The 15,563-nt window shown below is 46.6% G+C and overlaps 1 protein-coding gene across 1 annotated transcript in view; it reads left to right on the top strand.

The window, feature by feature from the left end:
- Stx18 (syntaxin 18) overlaps positions 1–15,563 on the top strand; it is a 90,089-nt gene that overhangs the window by 59,182 nt on the left and 15,344 nt on the right. Inside the window, exons 3-6 of the mRNA XM_032916952.1 lie at positions 4,949–5,064; positions 6,559–6,636; positions 6,801–6,867; positions 14,602–14,714. Coding sequence (XP_032772843.1) covers positions 4,949–5,064; positions 6,559–6,636; positions 6,801–6,867; positions 14,602–14,714 — 374 coding nt within the window. The remainder of the gene's footprint in view (positions 1–4,948; positions 5,065–6,558; positions 6,637–6,800; positions 6,868–14,601; positions 14,715–15,563) is intronic.

Raw genomic sequence — 15,563 nt, 5'->3', positions numbered from 1 at the left:
TATGGAGCCAGAGGATAGTAACCCAGTGTGTTTTGAACCAGTGTGGTATAGGTAACCTGGTAACTAGTCATATTCTTTCAGAAGCCATCACCTTTCTCTGTCTGATGGGAACAGAAACATTTCACTTCACTGTTCCCAGAAAAGCCATTCAGCCTGCAGATTAGGGACATGTAACAACTTGCCCTCTCATCACCTGAAAGTAAGGAGTCACTTCTTCAGACACCTGGGGAAGAACATTCCAGAAGGAGAACCAGGACTTGTATGGCCCATATGCATGCAGCACGAATGGAAAGTGAAGGAGCAGAAGGCTGATGAGCCCGAGCCAAAGGGCTGGTGTGGGTGAGATGAGCCCAGAGCCTTGTTTCTCCTAACAGTCTTTGCTCTTAGAAGCCTTTGGAAGGTTTGTTCAGAGGGCCTGACAGGATCCAAATCTTTGAGAGCATCCACATGGCTGGTATGCCAGAGCAGACGAGAGGGTGGGCAGAAGCAGCAGACTTAGAGCCAACTTCAGCTGCGGACTGGGAGGGAGATGGTGCTGGATAGAGTCTGGGCAGTGTTCTGAAGGTGAAGCCTACAGGGTATGTAGATGCTCTGTGTAAACTTCAGAGAGGCAAAGGGGGCTAGGATGCTGTCAGGGTTTGGGGTCTGAGCAGCAGGAAGGAATGGACTCACTGCTGCACAGCCTGGCGAAAGCTGCTGGAGAGCCTGTCTGAAGAGAAGGTGGGGCTCGGCTTCAGATCTAAAACAGGAGTGGGGCTGCCTAACGGCTCATTAGCTGTGTCTGTCCGAGTTCAGTGACTTTCTCCTTTCACTGACTTGTGGTACTTCAGAGACCTCCCACCATTCTTTAAAGCTCCTTGTGTTCTTCAGATCTTAGCTGCACAGAGCCCTTGCCCTGGTCCATCCTTCAGAGCACTGTGATGGTGCTGGAGATCCTGTCTCCAGAGCTTTGCTTCTTCTCTGCTGAGGGTACTTGCCCTCAGTTCCCAGTGCTTCCTGGGTTCCTCTTGTGTGCTGCTTCTTCTTGAGCACACAGACTCAGATCTCAGGGTCTGTTTAAGTTTTGCCTAAAATAGCTGTTCTGTTCCAGGCAGTTCTACATCCCTGGTTCTTCCTTTTTTTTTTTTTTTTTTTTAAAGATTTATTCATTTATTATATATGAGTACACTGTAGCTGTCTTCAGACACACCAGAAGAGAGCATCAGATCTCTTTACAGATGGTTGTGAGCCACCATGTGGTTGCTGGGAATTGAACTCAGGACCTCTGGAAGAGTAGTCTGGTGCTCTTAACCACTGAGCCATCTCTCCAGCCCTGGTTCTTCCTTTTCAAACCTCCTGCTATCACCTAAACCTTGCCATTCTTTTCCCTCCTTATGTCTGCCTCATTAAAATGGGAGCCTTTCTATTGTAGCCCAGGCTAGCCTTGAGCTCTCAGTCCTCCTATCTTCTCAATCCTGGGTTCCAGGGGGTGGTTGTCACACCCAGCAGCTCCTTTCTGAAATTCAAGTTCTACAAAATTTTATCATGCCCCTACCCTTAATAAGTTCCAGGAAACCGAGAGACGAGAGAAGCTGGGCATACAGCTAGTTCTGTGGTAAACATTTGCTTGTCATGCATGAGACCCTAGTTCAGTCCCAGCATTAACTGGGGGAGAGGTGGGAACAAATAAATAATACAAGCAAATGAATGTGGAGATGAATAAGGCAGATTCTCAGCTCAAGGTCAGTAGCCCCAGGCCTGACCTTCCACCACTGTACATGTGGCATGTCACCTCATCTCCTCTTTATCACCCCCAGCCTTTCCATTGGCTACAGAGTCCCTGACCAGCTCTGGCAGTCACTAAGGTCAGCAGTCCAACTGTCCTGCATTGCAGCCAGTTTGAAGTCTTCACCCTTCTCTTCTCCTTCCACTGTTACCTGCTTCCATTGTTATTCTTGCTTCCTTCAGCCGTGCCTGCCTCTCAAGAGTTTGTAGATTCCTCCATCCCCATCCGCTACACACACACACACACACACACACGCGCGCGCGCGCGCACACACACACACACACACACACACACACACACACACACACACACTGATCTGAACTCTCCTGCCTCACTGACCATGGTGGCACATACCTGTAACCCCAGCACTTGGGAGGTGGAACCAGGAGGTTCCGAATCCCAAGGCCGTCTTCAGCTCCCTAGTGAGATTGAGGCAAGGTTGACGTACATGAGACCTGGTTCTAAAAAACAAAGAAGAATTCTAGGGATCGATGAAGTTTGAAACTCCAGAGTAGGCTGCCTTGGTCAGACTCCACCTCTGTTGGTAACTGACTGTGCAATCTTGGCAAGTCAGATAGCCTCTCTGTGCTGCAGTTGCTTCACTTGTAAAATGGGGATAAAATAGCACCTACCTGGAAGCTTTGAGAGTTACGTAGGTAAATGTACGTAGCCTCCTGGATTAGAACAGTGGTCAGTGTCAGTGTGTGCAAAGTCTTGCTAGCCATTGGCCTGTGCTGTGTGATACAACACATCTTTATGCACAGGCCTGCCATTGTCTCCTGCTTGATAGTTTATTGAAAGCTGGATCTATATTCGACTCCTGTGTGTAGCCTAGGCATTAACAATTTAATTTCATTATGTGTACTCCCCATACATATTATATGCCCAGTATATGCTCTAAAGTTGCTGTGAATCTAACATTCCTAGCAAAAACAAGGTTATAGTATTTAACTTTCCATGTCCTTCAGCATGTGACACAGTAAAGCATTTGCTATGGTTTTTTTGTCACTTCTTCACCCTCAGCTTGTGACTGCTTCTATATAAAACTATAGTCAAGACAAGGTCAGTGATGTTTTGACCTTGAACTAGCTATTTCTTGATGTACCTGGCAACCAAGTCAGAAGGAAAAATATACTCCTTTAAGTTTCTGAGCCAGTAAATAAACTTGTCTTTTTCATTTCTCCACCTTTCTCCTGAAGTTAATTGACCAGTTCAAACTTGGACCTCACTTAGTCGCCTCTAACTGAATCTACTATTTAGATGTAGTGACATCCACAACACAGGCTTTTTTTTTTTTTTTTTACATAGTCAAGGAAAGAAAACTTGAAGTTTAGATATGCAAATCCCATGAGAATAGTTTGTAATTTTTTACAAGATGTTTAATCTTTTCAGAATAGTATGGTTTTGTTATTGTAACTTCAGTTGTGGCCTTGATAACTTTAGCCTGCTCTGTTTCAGATGCACACTGTGTATCCCATGCTCTTAAAACACAGTGAAGCAGCAGGGTGGGGGAACCCTCTTGTAAGCACTCCAGCTCCCCACATGTAAGGCCCTAACTTTGGCCGGCAGCTTTGGCTCAGTACCATTGTCTCCTTCCCTCAAGCCTGGGCCTGTATCCCGGGTGAGATGTCTGTTTATACACCCGACCCGCATCCTAGACGTTTCCGTTGCTTCCATACCCAAACAGTCTGTATTGCCCATCAAAATCTCTCACATCTGTCACTTCAACCCCTCAGACACTGTCTGTACCGAGCCTAATTCTCTTGGACAATGGCAGTGGTCGCTCCACTGTGATTGGAACACCCGAGGTTAGGATTCTTCAGTCTTGAGGCAGTCTGCTATGGAGAAACCATGCAGAGTACAAATGGCTCTGTTTATAATCCTCCAGGGGTTATCCTGCTGGTGAAGCCAGCACGGGGAGTGGAGGGCAGAGTGTCTGTGTTTGAGTTTTAAGTAAGTGCTCACTGTAACACTACCTTAAAAGGAATGGTGCATGGTGCAGCCATGTGTGAGGCACATCAGTGAGGAGACACGGTGAGTGCATGCCATGTGCTGCCCTACCTTGGGTGCCTGGTTGACATAGGACCAGCCCAACTTTTCCTTTCCTTACTTCACTCACATGTGTCCAGGTGTGGAGTAGATGCTATCTATATGTTCACTCAAACCATCACCCACAGGGTGGGGGATTGTATCTGTTCTTTGTCTCCATCCTGCCAGGACATTGCCTTATATTCTGCCTGTCCTACCCAGCACCTCCTCCTACACCATCTGACCATGCTCCACGGTGAGCCCTACTGTCCTCTTCTGCTTCTTTTTGCTGATCTCTCCTACAGTTGGGTGCCTTTTGTGGAGATCAGAAACAAGCCTTGCTCAGTTTTGAACCCTGGCCTAGTACTTATCCTGAGAGGGAACGCATGACTTGAGGATGCCTTTACCTATATAAAGGAATCAGATATGCATATGCACTGAGCACAGGCCCAGCATATACTCAAGATTAGTCAGGCACTCTGTGCTCCCTGTTTTTACTGGGGAAGCAGACACAGGCACACGGTCCTTCCACATAGTATCAGAGGAGAAAAACAATAAATGCAGCGGAAAAAAGCAAAGCAGGGTCAGAAGCAGCACAGCCAAGGGGAGAGTCAGAGGTGGTCCCAGCTCTGTCCCAAAGCAGAGAAACAGGGCAGCTTTGCAGTGCAAGCCCAATAATCTCCTGACCAGCACTGCATGAAAAGTGGTGTTGACTGAGTGCCGTGGAAGCCATTGTTTCCGGAATGAAATCAGAGCCCTTACCATAACAGAATGGAAACCCTGTGACCTGTGTCACAGGTGGAAATGGAATGGCCAGGATTCTGTCTGTCCTCTGTCCTCATGGCTAGATGAACAGGTGAGTGAAATGGGGTGGTTTGAGTCTCTGTATTATATAAGTGACCTTTCATGCTGCAGCATGTGAGTCTGAAGTTCATCTGTAAAGTGCAGAGTATTGAACTAAGGCGGAGAGGTGTCACTGTTACTGATTATGCTACCCTCCCCCACCCCCATTCTCATACCCATTGGTCTGGACACTCTGCTCCAAGTCTTAGCTTCAGGATCACTTGGTCAGAAAAACCTTTCTTCTTGACACTCTACCAAGATTGCATTATGTTCTCACTGATGCCACCCTCACACTTTCTTCCTCTTTTTTAGCCACACCATGACTGAATGTGGGAGGATGACAGACACAGAGCGAGACCAGATAGACCAGGATGCTCAGATATTCATGCGGACCTGTAAAGACGCAATTCAGCAACTCAGAACAGAAGGTGAAGTGCTCTGAAAGATGCCAGCAGATCCCATGGATGTCCCAACCAGTTCAGCAGCTCACTATGCAGCCACTTACCACTCCTTCTTCCTTTCTGAATGACATTACGATTTTATAATCCTTCCTGGTCAGCCATCTGAGCTAGGGTGATCAAAGCCCTAAAAAGACTGTCGCTCTGAGAGGACCTCTCTAAATACAATCCATAACCTACTAAAGGCCAAGGTCAGAGGGACCAGATTGTATGTGTGCAAGCATTTGTATATCTGTGGAGACATGCATGCACGGCTGTGTTCTGAGTGGCTGAGGGTGGAACCGTATTCCCTAAGATCTACTTGTCCTATTGAAATCAACTCCCATACAAGACATCAAGGTCGAGAGAAGGCTCGGTAGCCATGTCTTAAAAGCTATGTACTGGAGCTCTGCCACACAATAGCTCTTTGGCCTTAGGCAAATCATTTCATTTCCCTGGGCTCAACTTTTAGGCATATCTCTTACAGTTCACTTAAATTCTAACAGTGTGCTTAGAACCCTGCCTGACACCAGAAGCCTAGCATTATCTTCCTTTCATTGGTTTTCATCCCTGTTGCAGAGCTAGATGGCTTCTCAGTCTTATGTCTTCTTGATTCTTAAGCATGCACATTAATACTACGGAGGTTAGAGTTACCAGGTGACTTCTGGTGGAGGAGCTTCTGAGGAGCCCTGAGCAGCCACTGGGGAAGTCTAGTGAAAGCTTGCCAGAAAAATATGCAACATAGAAAATCCTGTGTCCAGCATTGCAGAGCTCCTAGATCATTATGTGAGTCCCAAGTTATGTGGTCCTCTGGTGAAAGCATAACCTGTGCCCCATACTCTTAAGGACGTAAGTTAGGCATTTGTGTGACTTTAGGCTACTCACTGCCTCTGAACCGCAGTTGGCTCATCTGAGGTCGTTCTGGGAAGTCCTGTCATCATGCCTTCCTACTGGTCACCTAGGCCCTGCACCAATAGCAGGATCTTACTATAGGAATTGCCACAGGCTTCTGTGTGGTAGCTCGTCCTTGTGGCTCGTCACTGCGAAAGGTTCTTAGAGGGCAGTATAGTATGGATACTGCCACTCAGTGTCTAAGGGGAGGAGCAGCCACGGTGAGCTGAAAGGCAGCTCAGGCGGAGCGTGTCTGGGTTTCTAGCACGTGTGATTTAAGCATGTCACTTGAAGGTGAGCCTGAGCACTGGATGCTGTTAATACAGCCAGGTCAGCATTCCGGAAGGCGCTGGATCAGCTCCACTCCCCCGGTGCTGTAATAAGCTATAAATTATTTGACTGCAGTTTCTATGGGTTTAATCTCTCACCTGGTGAACCCTAATAAATCTTACTCTTAAAAATGTAGTCTCACTTGACATGAGGCTGTTTTATAGCTACGCTTTTGAACATGCTTTCAGTGAAGCGCTCTGGGGACGCCGACTGTTCTCTGGGGTCCTTGAGCACAGACCTAAGTGCTGTCCTTTTCTCTTACAGCCCACAAGGAGATTCATTCCCAGCAAGTGAAGGAACACAGGACTGCAGTTTTGGATTTCGTTGAAGATTACTTAAAAAGTATTTCATTTTCTTCTAAAGGTCAAATGTGGTATTTCATAAGAGATGCAATTTAGATGGGGCTTTGCTAGCTGAAGACCACAGTGTCTCATTAGTTTTAATGACACCTTTGCCTGAGAAGCCATTGAAATAGTCTCTGTTCTGGTTTCTTTCTGCTTCACCAGGAGTGTGTAAGCTTTACTCTGAACAGAGAGCCATCCGAGTGAAACGCGTGGTGGATAAAAAAAGACTGTGAGTATCGCCGCCTTTGCTCTTCCTCAGTTAAAACAGGGCCCACAGGAATGGTAACCAGAGCTCCTAAAACTCCAGCTCTGTACAGGGGCTGCTCTGTGAGCTCTTCACCAAATGCTGCCACAGGAGCTGAGGACACACTGTGTACCGGGTGGTGCTGGTTAACTCGGTTAGCCCCAGCAGCCGTGAGGTGGATTCTTCCATTTTCTGATGATGCTGAGGTTCAGCTGGTTATCAAACCCCGCAGTCTCATGGCAGCCAAACTGGTATTGAGAACTTAACAACCTCTCTTTCTTTTTCATTGGGAGGAGTAAGGAGATCGTCTGGCTCTATAGTCCATACTGACTTTAAACTGGCATTGAACCCATAGCTTTTGTGCTTTGGTGTTCAGAGTGCAGGGCTTACAGGCGTGTGGTACCTACCTCGATTCCCACCCTGCTCCTTAATTGCCCTATGAGGTAGGACACTTGGAGCTGTTTGACCTTGGTCTCTGCCTTCATATCTCCATCTTTGAAAGTTTTTCCAAAAAAGAGTTTTCACAGTGACCAGAGCTCTCCTGTGTGACAATATGACAGAATATATTCAGGATGCCATGTATACTGAACCCATCCCTCCCTGTACTCCAACACCCATTTTGGCATGGTGGCTGCCAGTTTGCCCAGATAGCACCCAAGGGAGCAGGCCTGACTCTGGTGATGTCTGTCTGTCATCTGCATGGTAAGGTGACCAGTCTGTTGCTCTCACAGCCCCCAGGGAGGAGAGGTATGTCTGCCATACTGTTGCAGGTAGGGACAGAAAGAGGCCTCAGCACATTCAGCCTTAGTCTTGCTTTTAAGTAGAAGTTTCCTCTGCAGCCCACACTGATGTCAGTCAGATGAAGAAGGTACAGCATTACCCTAAGCAGAAGATGAGGAAGGTGCAGCATTACCCTAAGCAGAAGATGAGGAAGGTGCAGCATTACCCTAAGCAGAAGATGAGGAAGGTGCAGCATTACCCTAAGCAGAAGATGAGGAAGGTGCAGCATTACCCTAAGCAGAAGATGAGGAAGGTGCAGCATTACCCTAAGCAGAAGATGAGGAAGGTGCAGCATTACCCTAAGCAGAAGATGAAGAAGGTGCAGCATTACCCTAAGCAGAAGACCCGGGGGAATAGCCCTGTACTCTTGGGCTTTGGAGATGGTCTCTACTTCTCAGGCAGGCCCTCAGCCTCCGGATGTGGCTGTTGTGGGAACTGCAGGCGTTCGTCACCACTCTGACTCTTTCTAGTTCTTCCCTCATAGACACAGACGTCTGCTAAAAACATACATGACGCTGATTATGTAACTCATGCCCCCTTCTGCCCAGGTCTCGCAAAGGTCAAATATAGAGATTTAAAGCTATACTGGTTACATCAGAGCTTTGTTTCTCAGTCAGTCCCCAGTTCATCTGCTCTGGCAGGCCCATGTGGGACTTTGTTCTGAAGGAGCTTTGCTTTTCTTGCGCCTAATTCTTGTTGAATTCTCTTCCCACGGAACCTTTTTTACAGCCTGTCCTGTCCTTCTTGTGAACAAAATTGTACTCATTCTAGCCCAACTCAAATGTCACCTGTCCTATGAAGTGTTCCTACTGCTGCCAGGAGTGTTGTGCCTTCCTTCTTAGTCGGTTCCCATTGTGTTGTTAACAGTCAGACACACACACACACACACAACCACCATCGTGTTTCAGCCCATGGTGCTATACCTGTCCTTTGAGGAAGCCAGTGGGCAGAGTGTTCACCATTGTCGTGAGGGATCAGTGGTTGCTTCTCTCTACTGCTGTTTGGGTTCCCGATGGCTGCCATTAAGAGGTTGGTTTGAAGAGTCTGGCTGCCCATGTTCTGTAGCTTGGTTGTTACTATCCCGTTTGTATGGTGAAGGAAACCATGCCTGTTGAGGTGCGGCTTGATTGCCCACTGTAATGTCTTGAGAGTGTAAATGGAATTATGTTGTATTATGAGCCTAAAATGTTCCCCATCTGTCCTTTCACTGTGTTGACCTAGCTTAAAACAACCCCCTAAGGTGAAGGGCCACATTTTTGTAGTTTTCGCAGTCCACCAGGGACTGATGTGTAGTCTCCTATGCACAGTGTAGTCACAGCTGTGCTCCAGGTGGCCTGCCGCAATAGTCAGATGACACCAAGCTACTGTATACTATGTCCAGTGAGACAGAGGCACTGTTGGAGTTTGTGCATCCTTGCTCCTTGTTTTATACTCAACCCTGCAGCAGACCAGCAATAAGCAGTGAGGAATCTGGCACTAACTGTGTACCACACTTGGAGGAATACTTACTTAAAAAGGAACTTCCCTAGTAAGTGGTAGATGCCCAGTAAATACCTGTCAGGTGGGTGTGGAGGTGCTTGAGGTAGAGTGAGCTGACTCTACCCTCCCTGTGACTCAGAGGTCTCTGTTACTCAAATGCCACTTTGGACTAGGGCACTGGGCTTTATGTAGAGTGACTTTGCCCTCCTTGTTGGTGCATAAAAAACAGAGAGCAGTCCTTCTGGAATGACTTTTCTGTTTGCAAAGTGTGCTTTCACTCTTCCTCTTCTTCTTCTTCTTCTTCTTCTTCTTCTTCTTCTTCTTCTTCTTCTTCTTCTTCTTCTTCTCTTCTTCTTCTTCTTCTTCTTCCTCTTCTTCCTCTTCTTCCTCTTCTTCCTCTTCTTCCTCTTCTTCTTCTTCTTCCTTCTTCTTCTACTTCTTCTTCTTCTTCTTCTTCTTCTTCTTCTTCTTCTTCTTCTTCTTCTTCTTCTTCTTCTTCTTCTTCTTCTTCTTCTTCTTCTTCTTCTTCTTCTCTTCCTCCTCCTCTTCCTCCTCCTCCTTCCTTCCTTCCTTCCTTCCTTTATTTATTTTTTGCTTCAAAGCCAAGGAAAAGCTGTCTCTTTCTTGCTTGTTCTACAATTTCAAACACAATTCTAAGGTTTTTTAAAGCCAGGGACCTGTGTTGATCACAGTTAGACAATGCATGGCCTTTAGTTTGAAAAGTACACTGAAGTGAATCAGGGGCATAAACAGATCTTTGTGGTGACATTTTTTTTTAAAAAAAAAAAAGATTGCTCCCCCCTCCTGCCAGGTTGCCTTGAGCCAGCTCATTTGTAATTTCCCTGGGGATTTTAGTAGACATTCTCTGTATAATTAGAATCTGTTTTTATCACCTTCCAGAAGTGTTCAACTTTGTCTCTGTCTGCTTCTCTGCAGCCCTTTATTTATTCTACATTGAAAACTGGCACTGCCATACTCCAGGGTGATAGGCATTAAATGAAATGTTCAGTGCAGCCCATCCCCCTTCCTGAACCAGGAGATGGGGAGGGGTAAAGGTGAGTGTCTGTGCTGCCCAAGGTAGGGTATCAGAGAGGCAGTGAGAGGCATGCAAAGACGAGAATATCCTCTCTAGGAGAAGGAGGAGTGGTGCTAGAGCTGAGGGTCTTGGTTCTCAGCTGATACAGAAGGTGCACCAATGCTTAGACCTTGTTAATAGGGGTTAGAATAGTTTTCAGTTCCCATTGCTCAGTCTGGAAGTCAATGTGGTGTGTATCTTTGTGACCATGCACAATGTAGGTTTTCTAGATCTGTCTACTGAGAAGGCCTGTGAGCAATGATGCCACAGTCTGTCTGTCTGTCTGTCTGTCTGTCTGTCTGTCTCTCTCTCTCTCTCTCTCTCTCTCACACACACACACACACACACACACACACACACACACACACACACACACACACACACGTTTTGGTTTCTAAGTACCAGTTCAAGGTTTGAGGGGCCAGGCTTTCTGGAGAAATGGCCTATTCTTAGGCTGGATTAAGGACAGTAAAATGAGCCAGGGACATTTCTGTACTGCATCAGGAGACAAGGGAAGGATTACAGAATGCCAGAATGCGTGATGATGACAGCTCTGAAAGGGTTTCTACCGCCACAGTGGAGTGAAAGCTAAAGGAGGGAAGCAGGCTGTAGCCCAGTGAAGGATTATATGACTGCTGTTCTTTAGTCTGAGTGGTCGCAAGGCTGCTAGGAGCCAGGTTCCTACTATCCCAAAAGCTGAAGGAAGAAGAAGCCAGAATGAGCCCTGGGTTGGGGGTTGGGGTGAAAAACATGGAGAGTAGCTTTATTGATAAAGAACCAGGTTTATTGATAAAGAACCAGGTGGGAGCTGGGTCCTAGGCACTTCCTACTGGGTGATGTCATTTCATCCTTATAAGTACCTTAAAGGCAGAGTTTTCCCCATTTTCTAGATGCTGAGAGTGAAATCATATCCATAGTCACATACAGCAAGTAAGAGGCAGGCTAGACTCAAACCCATGGTTATATCCACACCTCATTTCTGAATGTCTTTTTCATGATGGTTACTCAGCTCATGACTTCAGAATCCAAACTCTTAAGCTAGGATCAGCGGTCCATGGATTCAGCATCTGCTTAGCAATTAGCAAGACTAATTTGATATAAAATGTTAAGCAATATTTCATTTTATAATTATACTAATACACTTAATGTTTAATACAGACTAAATCCTGTCTTGTTTCTTTTTTTTTTTAACTTGGATTTTTTTATTTACATTTCAAATGTTATCCCCTTTCTTGGTTTCCTGTCCGTAAACCCCTTATTCCATTTCCTCTCCCCCTTCTTCAATGAGGGTGCTCTCCCACCCATCCACCCACCCCTTCCCACCTTCCTGCCCTGACATTCCCCTACACTGGGGGTCCAGCCTTCGCAAGGCCAAGAGCTTCTCCTCTCATTGATACCCAACAAGGCCATCCTCTGCTACATATGCAGCTGGAGCCATGGGTCTGTCCATGTGTACTCTTTGGAGGATGGTTTAGTCCCTGGGAGCTCTGGTTGGTTGGTGTTGTTGTTCTTATGGGGTTGCAAACCCCTTCAGCTCCTTCAATCCTTTCTCTAACGGGGACCCCGTTCTCAGCTCAGTGGTTTGCTGCTAGCATTCACCTCTGTATTTGTCATCCTCTGGCAGAGTCTCTCCCTGTCTTATTTCTAAAAAGGTTCCTTTGAGTTTGTTTTGCAGTACTGGGATCAGGACTGTAGGCGCGTCAGTGAGCACTGTGTCCTGAGCCCTGCTTCCTGCCCACAGTTGTTTCTGCTATTGACAGTTGTCTCCTTCCTCATGCTTTGTTTAGTCAGGATCTGGAGGGCATTAATGAGCATCTGTTCTCTATAAATATCCACTCACTCTGTTAATGTTGGGTAAAGAGATGTTCTTCATGGAATTGACACGACATGGACTCTGGAGCTGGGCCCTGAAGTCTTGTTGCAGCCTTGCTACCATGTGGCCTCAGCTGCCTTCTTTATAAAAAGGTCATTTAATACTAGTACCTTCTAGAGAGATTCTGGAGTTGGATAAATTTGTCTACATTTACCCTCAATAAGAACTAAGTGCGACCTAGATGCTCGTCAAATACTAAGTGGTGTGCATAGGCCAGGCCCAGTCAGCGCACATGGACTTTATCCTTTTACTCACAGGCCGCCTGGCCCATAGGTGGAGGCCGCATCACAGATCTTTTCAGCACCCTGCCTGTAAATTTTATATTTTCAGATAAGTTTTGGTAAAGCTGTTGTTTTATTTTGGTGATTGAGTGATTGAGTCTTTTGAGAAGGGCTGCACACTGTAACCAGGTTGTCATATAACTCCTCCCTACACTCCTCCTGCGTCTGTTTCCTGAGTGTTTGGATTATAGTCGTGCACCGCTTTGCTTGGCTCTAAAGCACATTATTTTATAGTCAGTTTTTCTCCTCTGTTAGCCTTTTACTCATATTTATAAAGTATTTATTCATTCATCGTGTGTTTATTGAACTGCATTAGTCAGACTCCCATCTCTAACAAAATTCCCACGACTGTCAACTAAAAAGGAGGACAATCATGGTAGTGCCTGTCATTAATCTAGCACTCAGCTCTCTGTGAGTTCAAGGCTACCCTAGTCCCACAGCAAGTTCTAGGCTAGCCAGGACTACATAGTGAAACCCTGGCTCCATAATTAAAATAAAATAAAAAATAAAAGTCAGAAGGGGAAAGTCTGTTGGGTTTCAGAGGTTTCAGCTTATAGTTTGCTTGGCCCTTGGTGATACAGTCCATGGCAAAGGAAGCCTGCTTTCCTCATGGCAACACAATTGGAGAACAAAGAGAAGGGAGGCCAAGGTCCCCATGGCCACTTCAAGGGCCTTTCTTACACTAGCCCTACCAAAAAGGTTCACTCATTACAGCCGTACACTCGGTAAGTGTATGGCCCTGTCGGGGCTTCTTTTCAGTCTTAGAAGCAGTGCATGCAGGCACTTGTCTAGCTAAGCAGCACACGCAGCTCACACAGACAGACCTGCTCTAAGGAGGAATGAGTGCATGTAGATGAGCAGGGGCATGCTTGTTAAATAAGCTGGGGCCTAGACAGAGGGAAAAGTGCTTGCTGTGCAAGTGTAAGAACCAGCATTCAGTTCCCTAACACTCATGTGCGACCCAGGATTGATGGTGCTCACCTGTAATCTCAGCACTGGAAGCAGAGACAGGTAGTTCCTGGGGTTCACTGGCCAGCCATGAAACAGCGAACTCAATAATAAATGGAAGTCAGATATGGTGGCATACACCTTTAATCCCAGTACTCAGGGAGCAGGGGCAGGCAGAACTGGTCTGCCCAGTGAGTTCCAGGCCATCCAGAGCTACATAATGAACACAAACTCACAACAATAAAAATAAGGTGGAGAATTCTAAAGGAAAATTCCTAACATTAATCTCTGACCTCTAGACATGCACATATGGGTAAATGTACCTGCGTGCAACACACACACACACACACACACACACACACACACACACACACACAGAATTGGGCAGTAAGATGGCTTAGTAAGTAAGGGCACTTTCTGTATCAGCCTAAGGTTTGATCCTTAGAATCCATGGTTTAAAAGGAAAGGAAAGAAAGATGCTATAGCCCACATGTGTAGTCTCAGTACTCCTGCCATGCGATGGGAAGGGGAGATAGGAAAGCCCTGGGAGTTCCCAGAGAAATGGGAGGGACCCTGCCTCAGCAAAGTGGAAAGAGAAGATGTGCATACAAAAGTTGTCTTCTGATCCCTGCACATGCAGTGCAGGCCTGCAGACACTCATGTGCACATACTAATGATAAATAATAAATAAAACTTAAATTTTAAAAATTTAAGAAAACCTGTGAAGATCTCTAAGTAGCAGAAATGAATGTGTTCCCTATAGTGGAAAAGGAGACCACACCGTGGGCAGAGAGTATGAGAAGAGGTGAGAAGAGAGCTACATGCAGAGCTTCCTGGCCCAACTAGCTGTTGAAGACTCGTACTCTCCTAGTTAAACGATTTCAACAGCGTGTGTGTGTGTGTGTGTGTGTGTGTGTGTGTGTGTGTGTGTGTGTGTGTGCATGTGTGCATGTGTGTGTGTGTGTGTGTGTGTGTGTGTGTGTGTGTGTCTTTGGCAGTATTTTTGTATTAGTGTAAAACTACTGCATTGCTGTATACCCACTTCCTGGTGTGGTGTCCTTCTCCAGGGCAACCTCCGTGCATGCAGGGACTAAGCACTGTGCTGTGGCTAGAATGCCGAAGGCCATGTACTGTCAACATAGAACCTTCACACTAAGGTGTGACATATCCGTTTGACTCCTAGACCCCAGTAGAGGGGCCAGAGTCACACGTGACCCTCTCTGTTGTCAGAAAGGGATCCTGTGTGGGAGGTGAAATAATAGCTTCCAAGTATTTGTCTTTAGATCTAAGCTGGAGCCTGAGCCTCATACAAAGAGGAAAGAACCCGCATCTGAGAAATCCTCTCAGAATGCTTCCCAGGACTCTGAAGAAAAGCCTGCTGCTGAGGACTTGCCAGGTATGAACCAAGATAAAAGTCTTGCTTTGCGCTTCTTCCTTCTAACTTGTTGGCAGGAATATGAAAGCAGGGAAAGGCCGCAGTTCCCGCCCCAAGGTGGTAAGCATAGATGCCCAGAGCAAAGGAAGCTTGGAGGTGCTTAGTCCGAGGACTCTGAAGGGCTGCTGCTCTGCGCACTTGCTGGGTGGAAACTGAGGAGGCATCCTTGAACCTGCCTGCTCAAGGGTGGTGGAAACCTCCACAGTGGACGTCTGCACTGGTGGCAGGCAGCTGCATGCCCCCACGGTGGAGTATGTTTTCTCAGGGGTCTCCACAGTCAGGCAGGCCCTTGGCATAAGATGCAAGTGTAGGTTTGTATTCCTGGTCATCACAGACACAGTGATACTCCTGACCGTACATGTCAGAGAAATGCACAGTTTACATCAGATGAGAGTGTCATGGACTGCTTCATTATGTGTACAGTCCATGTACCTCTGCATGTGAGGATGTGCTGCAACCCGCATACGGTGTAGCAAGCAAGCAGGTTTCATGTGGCAGCACCACTCACTGCCTAGCAGCTCACTGAAGCTGTAGCACCTGAACGTCTTCTCTGCCATGGCTGTGGCTCTGCCAGCACTGGAGGGTCAGCCTCTCTTCTTTAGAAGATCCTGAAAGGCTCAGGGCCTGGGCTAATTTTCCAAGGTGAAAGCTCATAAATACTAGGTCCAAGACTCACTGGTATGTGGCCTGGCTCTTGCCCATCTCTATCTCATGACTCCCAGCATTTCATAAGTGTTCCACATGCACCGTGGCTCACCACCTTGGAGCAGTGGGAACAGCACTTTTGGAGCCTTTCATTGTTCCACACAT

Source organism: Rattus rattus, chromosome 11 (genome assembly GCF_011064425.1).
Source record: "Rattus rattus isolate New Zealand chromosome 11, Rrattus_CSIRO_v1, whole genome shotgun sequence".
Classification (NCBI taxonomy): domain Eukaryota; kingdom Metazoa; phylum Chordata; class Mammalia; order Rodentia; family Muridae; genus Rattus; species Rattus rattus.
The sequence above is the reverse complement of the archived record's forward strand: the minus strand, read 5'-3'. Positions and strand labels throughout refer to the sequence as shown.